This window comes from Adiantum capillus-veneris, chromosome 27 (assembly GCF_014529385.1).
Source record: "Adiantum capillus-veneris isolate H3 chromosome 27, ASM1452938v2, whole genome shotgun sequence".
Taxonomy (NCBI): domain Eukaryota; kingdom Viridiplantae; phylum Streptophyta; class Polypodiopsida; order Polypodiales; family Pteridaceae; genus Adiantum; species Adiantum capillus-veneris.
This window is the reverse complement of record NC_140957.1, coordinates 119,570,716-119,585,575: the sequence shown is the minus strand read 5'-3', so window position 1 is coordinate 119,585,575 and position 14,860 is coordinate 119,570,716. Positions and strand designations below refer to the sequence as shown.

General features: G+C 43.1%; 1 protein-coding gene across 1 annotated transcript; it reads left to right on the top strand.

The window, feature by feature from the left end:
* Positions 1 to 1,177: 1,177 nt before the first annotated feature.
* On the top strand, positions 1,178 to 1,759 carry LOC147422655 (uncharacterized). Its single transcript, XM_086503079.1, has one exon. It carries the CDS (start codon positions 1,178 to 1,180, stop codon positions 1,757 to 1,759), a length of 582 nt encoding a protein of 193 aa, XP_086359205.1.
* The last annotated feature ends 13,101 nt before the right edge of the window (positions 1,760 to 14,860 follow it).

Genomic DNA, 14,860 nt, shown 5'->3' with positions numbered 1-14,860 from the left:
CGTTATCTGCTAGGGAATAAAGTGGTTTTTCATGTGGATCATCAGGCTTTATTGTTTCTGGTAAAGAAGCCAAAACTAGAAGGCAGACTAGCAAGGTGGATGCTCATGTTGCAAGAATTTGATTACATAGTTGTTCATACTCCAGAAACTCAGCATGCAGTGGCAGATTACCTCAACAGATTGGAACATAAGAAGGAATTACCAGGAGTATCGGATAAATTACCTGATGCGGATTTGTTCCGAGTGGAAGGACAGTTTTTTAATAATTGGTATGATCAGATGGTTCAGTTTTTGACAGATGGAGTTTTACCTTCGACAATGTCTCCGGATCAAAGGAAGAAGTTTGCATTGAGGAGCATACCATTTCTAATTATAGCTGGAGCATTATATAGAAGAGGAGCAGATCAGATTATACGATGATGTGTTCTAAATGAAGAGCAGAAAGTAGTGTTACAGTAGGCACATTGGGGATCAGCTAGAGGACATTTCTCAGGGGAAATTACAAGTCGGAAATTTTACAAGCTGGACTTTGGTGGCCTTTGTTATTGAAGGATGCACATAGTTTTGCCAAGGAATGTGTTCAATGTCAGAAGATGGGGCAGCCTACACAAGGGGATAGGATGCATGATCATCCAGTCTTGCCATTAGAACCATTTCAGAAGTGAGGAATGGATTTTGTAGGCCCAATAAAACCACGGGCAAAGAGGACAGGTTCCAGATATATTCTTGTTGCAACAGATTATGCTACCAAATGGGTGGAAGCAGTGGCTTTGAGAGATAATAAAGCAGCAAGTGTGGCACGGTTTGTATATAAAAACATTATGACAAGATTTGGATGTCCTATTGAGTTGGTGTCGGATCGATAATAAAGCAGCAAGTGTGGCACGGTTTCTACATAAAAACATTATGACACAATTTGGATGTCCTATTGAGTTGGTGTCGGATCAGGAAACACATTTTTTGAATTATGTGATTATGGAGTTGACATCCAGAAATATGATTTTGCATAAGAAATCTACTCCATATCATCCTCCAAGAAAATGGGCAGGCAAAAAGCTCTTGTAAAGTGTTGGTGAGAATTTTGAAGAAGATTGTGTCAAAAAACAAATCGAATTGGGATGACAAGTTGGATTCAGCACTATGGGCTTTTCGGACGGCTTTTAAGGTGGCGACTGGAATGACACCTTTCAAATTGGTATTTGGGATTGAAGCTGTGGTGCCAATGGAATATGTAATTCCAAGCTTGAGGTTGTCAATTCAGCATAAGTTAAGTTCAGAGGAATCAATTTCTCATAGACAGAAGGAACTGCTTAAATTGGAAGAGGATAGAATTCAGAGTGCCTATTTGGTGGAAGTTGGGCAGAAGAGGAGACAAGCATTGATGTCTAGGCAGGTGAAATTCAAAATTCTTCAGAAAGGGGATTGGGTGATGTTATATGATTCTAAATTGGGATCACATCCGGGTAAGTTGAAGCTGAGATATTTGGGACCTTATCAGATTGAATCAGAACAGGGCCAAGGAACATCTTTGTTGAAAGATGTCTTCGGAACAAAGATTTTGAAACTTGTGAATGGATTTAGATTCAAGAAATTTTATGGAAAGGTGCCTGAGATTCCCAAGTGGATGGTTAATAAGGCTGAGGATATTGGAAGCAAATTGTTAACAGTTGGTGTTCTGGGAGTTGCAGTGGAATGTTCAGAGGCAGAATTGGCAATTTGTTCTAGCAATTCAAAACATGTAAAGGGATCTGGAATTTAGAATGCGGATTGCGGACTGGAAGTCGGAAATCGGACTGTTGGATTTGTAGTCCCAAAAGAGGAAAGTCAGAGGAATGGAATTGGGCAAAAGGGTACAAAGGTACTCATAAGTGGGGGTACTCATTTTAAGGCAAAAAATTCCCTTAGTGCTGATGTGACTCACTTAAGGACGAATATTTTTTGGGCAAATCCTACATGGCGTCCCCGAATCGAGGAGAAAATTCATCATCATAAGACTAAGGTGGTGAGAGGAGTTGGGGATCACATCCAAGTGTGTGAACGTCGCAATATATACACGGGTTGTGTGTGTGTATGTGGGTGCATGCTCGGAAATAGGGTGTGGTGTGAGAACGAGAGAGAGGGGGGGGGGGAAATTTTATAAAACATGTATAGTATATATATATATATATATATATATATATATATATATATATATATATATATATATATATATATATATATATTTACATGCTTGGTGCGTAAGGAAACAGAGAGAGAGAATGAGAGTGAGAGAGGGAGATATTGAGGGTGCTGGGGAGAGAGGGGAGGGGAGTGTGTATGAGTGTGTGTGTGTGTGTGTGTGTGTGTGTGTGTGTGTGTGTGTGTGTGTGTGTGTGTGTGTGTGTGTGTGTGTGTGTGTGTGTTTGTTTACGAAAGAGAGAGAGAGAGAGAGAGAGAGAGAGAGAGAGAGAGAGAGAGATTCATTTACTGTGTGGCCTGTGGGTTTTCTTGACACAAGGAGCAAGGGAGAGAGATGGCGAGGGAGAGAGAAGGTGAGGGAGTGTGGTGTGTGGGTGTGGGTGAGTATATATATATATATATATATATATATATATATATATATATATATATATATATATATATATATATATATATATATATATATATACTCGGTGATGCTGCAGCCGCATGGGCTACACAGAAAGTGAGAGGGAGAGGGAGAGAGCAGGTAGCGAGCTCGCGTGGCCCAACTGATAGAGAACGAGAGGGGGGGGGGGGGGTTGTGTGTCAACGGGGTGGGGTAAGGGTAGGGGGTGTTGGGTTATGTGTGAGAGAGAGAGAGAGAGAGAGAGAGAGAGAGAGAGAGAGAGAGAGAGAGAGAGAGAGAGAGAGAGAGAGAGAGAGAGAGAGACAAAGAGAGAGAGAGAGACAGAGAAAGAGAGAGAGTATTATTATGCGCCTTCAAGTTGTTTACACACACACACACACACACACACAGATAGTGAGGAAAAGAGAGAGAAAGAGGGAAAGAAGAGAGAGAGAGAGAGAGAGAGAGAGAGAGAGAGAGAGAGAGAGAGAGAGAAGATTATTGTGCTTGGGGGCATGGTGGCCCGCCGGTGGGAGGAAAACAAGAGGAGAGATAGGGAGGGGAGAGTGAGGTCGAGGGAGTGTGGACGAGAGGGAAGAGGAAGGCCGAGGTATGGCGGCCTGCCAGTGGAGTATGGACGAGCGAGAGAGGTAAGAGAGAGAGGAAATAAAAAAATGTGAAAGTGTGTGTGTGTATAAATAATGCATGAGAGAGAGATTGACTATGGTTCATGCATGGCGGCCCGCTACTGGAAGAAAGATAGGCAAGGACTTGTTTTTATGCGCCCTACGGGGTTTGGTGGAAGAGAGAGAGGAAAATAAAAGATGAGAGGGAGTGTGGGGTTGGTGGCGGCAATAATAATAAGAAAAATTCTATTTTTTGTTGTTTCTTTACCTCCGGCTCCCCGAATGGGTTGATTCATGCGGCCTTGGTTTCAAAAACCGGCTAACTTCAGTTTCTTTGTCCGGAGAGGGCGGTGCGGCTAAATCAATACCATTAGCCCTCCCCCAAGGTTAGGGCATTTATTCCTCTAACTCATTTGTTTGATCATTGTCATCGGAGGCAGAGGTTGATGGTGTATCCTCATCAGGAATTTTGATACATGGAGTCTGATCAAAATGTAGAAAATAAGGTTTGAGTCGCCAACCATTTACTCTTGTTTTATGAAGCTTACCATCAGCTTCCATAAGCTGGTAACTTCCATTGGCATACTTTTTCCTGATGATGAAAGGGCCTTCCCATCGGAGTAGGAGCTTCTTGTCTTTTCGTGTGTCGAAGCGATTGTCGTAGCGGGGCACCAACATGCCCTTCTTTAAATCTTTGCGCCAAAGATGCTGGTTAAAACTAAGCCGTCTGTGCCCTGCTTGTGCCGCATAATAATCGATTGCTTCTTCTCTGTCCAACTGTAGTCTTTCCAAGTCAAGGATGTGATCTCTCAAATGCATGTTGGGCCGTTGAAGCTGGCTTGCCATCACTCTAAGACTTGCTAGTTGCACCTCAATAGATAAGATTTCCTCCTTACCAAATACCAATGATATGGGGTGAAACCCAAAGATGTACGGAATGACGTTCTGTAGGCCCACAAAGCTGGGAGTAGATACTTATCCCAATCTCAAGGATGATTGTTAAACTGCTTGGTGATAATTTTACAAACCATTACATTCACTTTCTCAACTAGGCCATTACATTGAGGGTAATATGGTGAGGAGTGCCTCCCTGTAATGCCAATTTTTTTCATTAACTCTCCTACCAAGTCTGCTCTGCAACCTGGCCCTTTAGCAGAGATAATTTCTAATGGTGTTCCAAACCTATAGCATATGTGCTCATAGAAAAACTTAGCTACCTCTATAGTTGTGATCCTAGTTGTGGCTATAGCTTCTGCCCATCTACTCATATAGTCGACTCCCATGATGATGTGGAACTTCCTCGAGTTGGCTCTAGGCAATGGTCCTATGGCATCTATACCCCATTTTTCAAATGGTCCATATGAAAGGATAGGTGTTTGTGGTTCAGGCGTGAGAGACTTGGTGCCGCCGGCCTTTTGACACAACTTACATGTCTTACATCAGTGGTGTACATCACGGTTGAGGCTAGGCCATACAAAACCAGCCTGCAAGATTTTCCTACTTGTTATATCTAGGGAAAAGTGACCACCACAAACACCACCATGAAACTAGAAATTACCCTCGTAATTTCATTAGAGAGAGGGACCTTCCTGAGTATTTGGTCTTTACCCTTACAATAGAAACCGTCATTGATAAGCCGATACCTTGTGGCCTTCTAGGGAAGCCATTGCTTCTCTCCCTTTGTTAAATCCAATGGACATTCCCCTATTTCCAAAAAATGCATGATGTCAGGTAAGGCATCACTACCTTGAAATAGAGGGAGCTTTAGCTTTATAGCCCCAACCATCACTTCCTGCAGTCTTCGCTTGCTAAGGCATCAGCTTCATGGTTTTGAGCCATTGGGATGTGGTGTAGTTGAATTGTGTCAAACTTACCCAACAAAGTTTTTACACAGCTTAAGTGAGTCCTCAAGCTAGGATTCTTGCATGTCTATACTCCATTAAATACTTGCCTTACCAAAAGTAGAGCATCCCAAAATACGTTAAGGCGTTTTACCCCTTGAGAAATGCACCATTGTAACCCCTTGGTCAGTGCTGCATACTCAGCTTCATTGATAGAATGTGATTCCAACAAATGGCCAAGCAAAAATACGTTGATAACTTTGTCATCAAAGACTACTATGCCTGCAACTGCTTTGTCAGATGCTCGCTTGTAGGCTCCATAAAAGTAGAGAGAGTGTTCTTTTTCTACAACCGGTGGCTCTGCAAGTGATTGAATTCCTTCCCCTTTAGATTGCTTTACCTTCTTCTCAAAGTTTTGGTAGGTCATGAGTCCCCCCATGCTTGCCCTTATCGTGCTTTCTACCTATATCGTGTAGTCAAACTCTTGCAGACAAACTAGCCATTTAGCAATCCTAGCAGAAACATCCATGTGTTGTACAACATAGGGAAACATCTCATCCATGGTTAAAATCACAAATTGCCTAGATAGCAAATATGACCTGAACTTTGTAGTTGCAAAATCTAATAACTAGGACTAGGTGTTCCACATGGGTGAAACCTTTCTCTGCTGCTCTCATCATTCGACTGGAGAAGTAGATTGGCCTCATGAAACATGTTGTTGTATCCTTCTAGAGTAGTACAGCCCCCAAGGAGTCGTCACCCACACTTGAGGTGACATAGAATTTTTCATCCCACTTAGGTGGTGAGATAGTTGGTAGGGTGGCTAGACCTCCTTTACTTTGTTGTAGTGATGTTCACTCTCCTTGTCCCAGGTGAAAGTTGATCATTGTGTGAGTTTTTGTAGTGATAATACAAGTTGTGATAGTAGATGTATGAATCTACTCAAGTACCTCACCTTTTTTTAAAAAGAGACCAGTTGATGTGCGGTTGTTGGTGAAGGTAGGGCTATGAGTGCAGACACCTTACTTGGATCGGAGTTGATACCTTTCGCTGAAACTTCATGCCCTAAAAGAATGACTCTACTTTCCCCAATGTGGAACTTGTCTACGTTTAATTGCCCACCTAGGCTTTGCAAACTTGCAAAACCCTCAATTACCTTTTCTAAGTGTGAAATGCGAGGGCTATGTATACAAAAATCATCAATGAAAACTCTTATGGATGTTCCAAAGAACAGTTGAAAGACATATTGACATATCTTTGGAATGTGGCAGGTGCATTTGTGAGACCAAATGGCATAACTCTGTATGCAAAACAACCCCATGGCATAATGAAAGTGATTTTTAGCTGATCTTCCAAGGCTATGTGTATTTGAAAATACCCGGAATAACCATCACACACGGTGTAGCATTCAAAATCCGCCACTTCATTCAGAATTTCATCAAATAAAGGGAGAGGAAAGTGGTCTCTTTTTGTAGCTGCATTTAGTGGTTTGTAGTCAACGCAGACCCTCCACTTACAATTCTTCTTAAGCATCGCTACTATGGGTGACACCCACTCTGAGTTTTCTACAGGATAGATAAACCCTGCTTCTAGTAGCTTCCTTACCTCGGCTAGGAGTTCCTTTTCTTGTATGATCCCCAGCCATCGTAGTTTTTGCACAACTGGTTTTAGCCCTTCCTTCAACTTAATATAATGTTCCACTACTATAATACCTGTGATTCTTTCATAGTTGTCAATGTAAAGGTCAGGAAATCCCATCAACATTTGCAAAAAATTATATTTCTCTTCAATTGTTAACTCCATAGACAACATATCCTTCCACCTACTTTCTCCTAGTCTAGGTGATTTATTTTCCTCTTCGTTGCTTTGCTCTTCTGGTGACGGGTCGCCAGTTGTGTTTACCCTTTGTAGATCCTTCATGATGATACCCATCACATTGATGGAACTATCACTTTCATTGGTGGATGTGGTCTCCTCCTTATAAGTGAAAGACTCACTAGTGGCTTCATCTGTTGATGTCTCTAGGTATATTTTCTTCTGCTTGTTGCCAGTCATCGTAGTAGAAGTCTCCCCTTTCTTACCAATCATGCGTAGAAGGCCAGTTCCCCAGTCCTACTTTGCCTTCATGGCCATCAACCATGGCCTTCCCAAGATTAATGGATAGCCCTCCCCCTTAGTAGGCATCACAAAACATATATTTCTACCTCAGTGTTGAAAGCTTTTATCTTCACAGCACTTATCACACCTGCACATTTTACTTTTGTGTTGTTTGCCATCTTTGCCTTGCATGGAGAAGGCCTGTCAACCTCGATTCCTAGCCGAAGCATCATGGCTTCATATCACACAAATTTTTGCACCTTCATCAATGTAGGTGTTTCCAAACCTCTTACCCTTTATGTTGACGTCGACAATTGGAAGGATGTCATCCATGTTGCAACCCAAAATTTCTCCGGCTACCTTTGCTTTGGAGCGCCTTGTACTTACCATTTTGGACCGTTGCCGCCTTACCTTTGGTGCGAGATGTAGCAGCTGTGGCCATGTAATATTTGGTCCTTGCTCTGCCACATCCAATGTTAGATCATAGGTCCTAGAAATTCCCCCTAACTAGAAGTCGGTGATGCCTATTTTCTGTCGTGGCCTTGATGGCCTCTTGCGAGTGTCTCCTTTCATGCTTCTCTCATCATCAGATTGTTTAGCTTTCTCCCTCCTAGCTCTCTTTCTCAACGCATGAGTGTGTTATGACGCATATTTGGGCTCCACCATCCACATAACCTTGTCCCAAATTTTTCCTTTTATGCCACACATCTACTATTGGACAAATGTCTGGTAGCTCATCCATTGCCAACACCTTTACTGAACCTCTCTCTGGCTCTTTCTCCATTGGGTTAACCATCCTCTTCCACTGTCGCTTTAGCTTAGGCACCATCTCTATAAGCTGCCCAAAAGTAACATCTACCTTCCTGCTCGTCAGATCCTCCTTCAAGTCATAGCTTAATTGCCCATCCCCTAGTGGAAAATCTGAAACATGAAACTTTCGACGAGCTCTCCTTTTCCGCTTGGCCTTGACATCCTCGCCTTCATGGCTCTTTCCTTTCTTCTTACTAGGACCTGGGGCACTTCTTCCTTCCTTATCCTCTGTGGTCCTCTTCCCAATAGGCATCACTAATGTATCCTCTAGCTTTGATGCCTTCTCCAAGGTGACTACACTTAGCACTTTTGTCTTTCCCTTTTCCTCCTAGGTTAGTCCACTGGTTCCTTCGTCTCCCTTAATTTCGATGCCATAATCATTTGACCTAGTTAGCACATGTCTTGGCAATGGATACATGTCTCCCCCCATCCTTGGTGGCTTATCACATTGCGGGCTGATGTGACCCAACTCTCCACAATTATAACATGTGGGCGTTTGCCTCCAGTACCTACCATTCCTTTGTCCAACACCATTCCTAGGCCTTTCTTCACCTCCTGGCTGATTTGCAAACCTCCCTCGACCTCGATTATTTCCCACTTGACCTAGCATGTTTAGGATGAGATTCTTCATCAAATCTACCACTTGCCTCATGTCTTGCCTTAGCCCATCATCTTGCACCGATGTAGTGACCACTGCTGGCATAACCTGAGTAGTAACAGGAACCACTGGTTCATGATGAACCCCTGACATGCGACCTTGTAAAGACTCTATAGGCTGAAATTCAGACCTCATGGGCAAAGACTCCACCCCTAACTGGCTCATTTTCCTCAACTTCCACTCTTTGTTCCTTGCTACCTCTAGTGCATCTTCATATGTCCTAGGCTTCTTTAGCTCCACTCTCCAACGTATATTCTCCCAAAGACCAGCCAAGAACCTGTCCTTCTTCATCATGTCAGGAGGGGGTACCTGTGGTGCTAAGGCCTTGCACATTCACTCCCATGCCAATGAAAACTTACGTATGTACGCATCTACTGGCTCACCTTCCTTTTGCACCAAAGCCTGTACTTCTTGCCACACTTTGTCAGGATCTTCTATCTTCACAAACTCCACTTCCAACCCATGTCGTAGATTGTCCCAACTCAACCTTACAGGTGGATCAGCCACACGCAACTCCTCTTCAAATGCTTTAGACCAAACTCGTGCATCACTCTTCAAACAAATTTGGAGAAGGCGTAACATTTGCGTAGGGTCATGAATCTGGTTGCTAATGCAGGCAACCTCCATCTTTTCCAAAAATTCTTCCATATCTTCATCACTTCTTCCATGAAACTCCGGATAAGAGAAAGCCATGGCTACCCAAATTATGATTCTTTGAGAACCCCTTCGAACACACGTTGATCATCAGAATTACAACAGGCAAAGGACATTCCAAGATCTCTCCTAATCTTCTTGGCCCAAACATAAAGACTATGCTGTGCTGGAAAAAAATCTTCCTGGACACATGAACATTTATCTGGATTCTTTGAGTTAAATGAAATGGAGTGAATTGAGGGCCATTTTGATCATCCATTAAAGCCAACCATGAAGCTCCCAAGAAGGCACACCTGACTTAACCTCTGATTTTGCCAAACTTTCAGCATCATAACAGCATAAATGGCTCAAAAGACCAAAAAACCAGCCATCATAACTTGAAAAAAATTTGGCAGAGTTTCCCCAGAAATAGAGCAGTAGGAACCCAAAATATAGACTATATATGTATGCATAAACTGTCAACAATAGAACCCGAGCATCAAGTAGGACTCACTAGTACATAGCCTATGGCAAGGTCACAAAAAGGGTGCTCCACCTACCTGTATCACCGAAAGGATCTCTACATTTGAGAATCCCCCAGCTCAATAAAAACCTCACGCTATCGACCCTCACACGAAGGCTAATGCAAATCGCGTATAGTCAAGTCTCAGAAATGACTATCTTCGAGACCAAGTCTCAGAAATGGCTGGGACTGCCAAATACAACCCAAGTATGGCTCCACAAATGAGTACAATGGCAGTTTCCACAAGTAACGTACAATCTAGCAGAGAATGCGCTCAAACAGGCGCCAAGTGATGCATACCCACAACAACTGCAAGTGACATCAATGCTTGTATATCACTGTACTCCAGCTACCTGTACCTGTGTGAATCACCTGTACCTGTACCTGTCCCTGTCCTTGTAACCTGTAACCTGTAACCTATAATCTGTAATCTACAACCTGCAACCTGTAATCCCGAAGCTCGAAGCTCGAAGCAGAAGGTACTCGAAGAAGATCCTCCGTGGGGACGCCAAAAGAATATGAGCGGGATGAAAACACACACACGCCTCTATAACGACCCGACACACACTCTTGGAAAGATACACACACACACTATGGGGCACCACTCGGCTTAGACAACACACCTGGCCGAGACACGGAACACACCTCTGGAGTGAGAGGAGAGAGACTATCCACTTGCCCACTCCACACACACACACACACACACAAAAAAAAAAAAAACTCAGCTCAAAAGAAGAGAATTTTTTATGTTTAGATACAATTGAGATTGGGCCAACACCAATGGGACAAATAGCTCACACAATATGGGTAAAATAAGCCAGATACAATCACAAACTAGAGCAGAAAGTTCGCTCATAGGAGAAACTTACACAGAAAAATAGCAAGAAAAGAGTGAGGAATTTGGCAAAATGGACAGCGCCATCGCGTCCGGAACGGCCCAAAACCCTAGTCTACAATGTCAAAGTGCTCAAATCCGACCTCGGATGAGCAGTTTACGGCCAAAACAGGCTCCAAAAACCCCAAAAACACACCTGCGGTTGTTCCTCCTCTTCTCTCCACGTTTTTTCTGGTCTTCTCTCTGTTTTTTCAGTTCCCACACTTAGATTTATTAGTTGGGCACCCTTGGCCTTTAAGATGACCTCACACGGACCCCGAACAGGCCAAAAACTGACCTCGCAGTGCATAGTTGTCACCTTTTTTGCATCATCCGCACACCTGGCACTCATTTCTTTTCAATAATGCGCCTCGCAACCACGTGAAGTGGCCCCAAAAAGTGGTCCTAATGATGACCTTTCTGTATAACTCTCACAAGAAAACACCACTTTGTGTCCGTATTCATCCACGTGCAAATATTGACCCCGTTCGGCCTCCTGACGCCACTCGATGCCATCTGACGCACCTGCTTACCTCATGTCGTCGGCCCGCGGATAGCTTCCTCGAGAAGTTTTACGCGCTAACAAATCCTCCTTATTGTAGGAAAAACACACTAGTACTGATAATAGTGAAAATCACTGCACTATGTACACCCTGTCCTACCTGTACACATGTGGGCCCCACGTAACCACCTGGCTATGGAAATTGGGTAATCCTTTATACGATGCACCATGCATGTGTATGTACATATGGGAAATCCATTGCTCCAAAAAACTCCTGACAACGCCTGCTCACTTTCTCCGATTGCAGTGAGCTTTGGCGAGCGTTTGCAGGTCGACAAATACTTCGGGGTTCCTCGAAGAGCTCGGTCTGCTCAGATTTTCGATTTGGGCTCATTTCGGCCTCCGTTTCCACTACAGGCAGTGCTGCACATGCTATTTCTTCATTTTGTGCAGAATTTCTATCAGTGCCATTTTCTGCATAATAGGTGCCTTATAGTCTTCTACGGTTTGTGCTATATAGCACGTGTTGTTCCCGTTCCGTTTTTCCTATTTTCGGGCAGTTTTCACATCAGGTGCATCATTTACCATGGCTGACAACAACAACACAGATGTGTTCAAGATGTTTGCTATTGAGGACAGGTTGGATGGGGACAACTACCCTATGTGGGCTTATATGATGCAACATGTTCTTGTGTCAAAGGGCATCTGGAACATTGTGCAGGGCATTGATGTACGTCCTTGTTCTGAGGATGTAGGTGATGTTGAGGATGTTGCAGGTCTTGCTGCAAGGATTGCAGCTGTTAGAGTTGTTTTGCCTATGGCAGAACAAGCTCATTAGGATGTCAAGGATGCGCAGACTCATGCATTGATTGCATTGTCTGTGAAGCGCACCATTGTTCTTCACATCCGTTCAGCAAAATCTGCAAAATAGGCTTGGGATATTCTAGCAGGTCTTTATGCAAGCCGCAATGAGGCTAAAATTTCTTTGCTGCGTAAAGAGCTAGAGTCGAAGATTATGCATGAGGACGATGATATGGACACTTTCCTTGCTAGTGTCAAGGATATCAATGAGCAACCTATTTCTGCAGGTGAAGTTATTTCGGACACTTCGCTTGTGCAGATTGTTCTTGATGCCTTACCAGATTCTTACCAAACTTTTGCTAGTACTTAGAGACTTATGACCCAAGGAAATCCAGAAGTTGTCAAGTTTGATGCATTTTTCACATTGCTGTTGCAAGAGTCACTTTCCAGGAAAAACAGGACTAGACAGCGTGCAGTTGAACAGGCTTTTATTGCTTCTCAAAGAAAGGGTGGTAACAGCAATGCAGCCACTTCTTATGGTTCTGCTGCGAGTGGCAAAAATTTTGTTCCTAATGCTTCTGTTGGCAGCAATTCGTCTGGAAATTCTGGTGATAAGGGAAAAAAGAAGATGCGTTACCATTATTGTAAAGCCAATGATCACTTGATCAAGTCGTGTCCTAAGTTGAAGGCCAAAGAGGCTAAGAAGAAAGAGGGTGGTTCCACTGCAAATGCTGGTTCCACTACAAATGTAGCCATTGTTGAGTATTCTGTGAAAGGAGACTGTGTTGCTGATGTTGATGCAGAATGGGCTTTTAGCATAAGTGCACTTACAATCCTGTTGTCCATCATGCATGCTTGTCAGTTGTTGCTGCAGATTCACATGTGTGGTATTTCGACAGTGGTGCTACAAAGCACATTACCTCACATTGTGAATTGTTTACCTCTCTCGAGTTTGTCCCTCATGGGAATTCAGTCACTTGTGCCAACGACGTCTCTTATCCAGTTCATGGAGTTGGAAAGATTGTGCTCACTGCTGCTAATGGCAATTCCTTCACACTTGTTAATGCACTTTATGTACCTGGGATCAACAAGAATCTCTTGTCTGTATCTACACTTGCTAGACTTGGACTTGTAGTCAAATTTGTGGATGACAGATGTACAGTTCATGATCTCAGTTTTGGTGATGAAATTGTTGCATCTGGGCTTTTGTGCTGTGGGCTGTATAAGCTCGCTTTGTATGACAAGTGTGGACAAAATTTTGCAAATGTTGTTGCAGATTCAAGGGCTATTTCAAATGCAAAACTTTGGCATGCACGTTTTGGTCATCTGAATTTTGCCAGTTTGCTGCGTTTGCAAAAATCTGATATGGTTGCTTCTTTGCCACCTCTTGAAGAACCTATCAAACATGTTTGTGAAGGCTGTATTTTGGGTAAGATGCAGCGTTCTAAATTTCCAAAGGATGGTTCAGTTCGGGCCACATGCAGGTTGCAGCTTGTGCATAGTGATGTTTGTGGGCCCATGCAAACTCCATCCTTGGGAAATTACCTGTACTTCGTGACTTTCATTGATGATTACTCCATGGGCATTTCCGCCTAAAGCGAAGTCCGAAGTTTTTATGTGCTTCAAAAAATTTCTGGCTATGGCTGAACATGTGTCGAAATGTACTATGGGCACCCTCCGTTCCGATCGAGGGGGGGAGTATATGGCTCATGAATTTAATGCATTTTTGGATAGTCGTGGGATAAAACACCAATGTACAGTGCCTTATACACCTCAGCAAAATGGTGTTGCTGAGAGGAAAAACAGTCACTGACGGAAATGGTACGATGTATGGTCAAAACTCAAGCTTTGCCGCATTCTTTTTGGCTTGAGTCCATCATGTGTGCCACTTATGTACTTAACAGGTGTCCTACGAAATCTTTGCAGTCTATTACTCCATATGAAGCATGGCATGATAGAAAGCCTTCTATTGAGCACATGTGTGTTTTTGGTTGTTTGGCATATGCTTTGGTGCCACAAGTGCAGCGCAGAAAATTGGATGATAAGGCTGTCAAATGTATTTTTGTTGGTTATAGTGTTGAAAGCAAAGGTTACAGGTTGTATCATTCTCAAACAAAACGTATTCTGGTTTCACGCGATGTAGTGTTTGTGGAAGATTCTGTTCAGCCCTTGCTGTCATGTACTAGAGACAATAATGTAAGCTCATAGGACATTTATGACACTTTGTTGCCTCTTTTCAGCGGTGGAAATATGAATGTAAGTTCCAATAAGGCAAATGTACAGCCTATGGGGGTTTCTGAAAATGTTTTAGATCAGCCTATTATTGATGCAGATGTACATGATGTACTTGATGAGGAAAGGGCTGAAAATGAGCAGGCTAGAGGTATGCCAAAATGGCTTGTGCACACTTTGTGTGACAGTAAATTGGATGCACCCTTGTCTAGTCGTACTCGTTCAGGCTCTCGCCATGCATCTTATGCATCATATTTTTATGCTTTGGCTGTGTCTAGCTTACATGATGTTGAGGAGCCTCTGTCTTTTGATGAAGCACAGAATTCAAAAAATTGGATGGCTTCCATGTAATCAGAATATGATGCACTCATAGAAAATGACACATGGACTTTATGTGATTTGCCTCCTGGAAAAAAGGCCATTGGTACAAAGTGGGTTTACAAGTTGAAACGCAAGCCAGATGGTGAGATTGATCGCCATATGGCTCGACTTGTTGCAAAGGGTTATGCACAGCAAAAAGGCATAGACTATGAAGAGACTTTTGCTCCCACTTGTCGTATGACTATTGTGCATTTTCTATGTGCATTGGCAGCTCATTTTGGTTGGGATGTACATCAATCATAAATTGTTACTACTTTCTTGAATGGTGACATATTTGAGGAAGTTTATGTAACGTAGCCTCGCGGTTTTGTCATAA

Bases quoted from the DNA above. Each gene is read 5' to 3' on its own strand.
- LOC147422655 (XM_086503079.1), top strand. From the start codon at position 1,178: ATGACACCTTTCAAATTGGTATTTGGGATTGAAGCTGTGGTGCCAATG.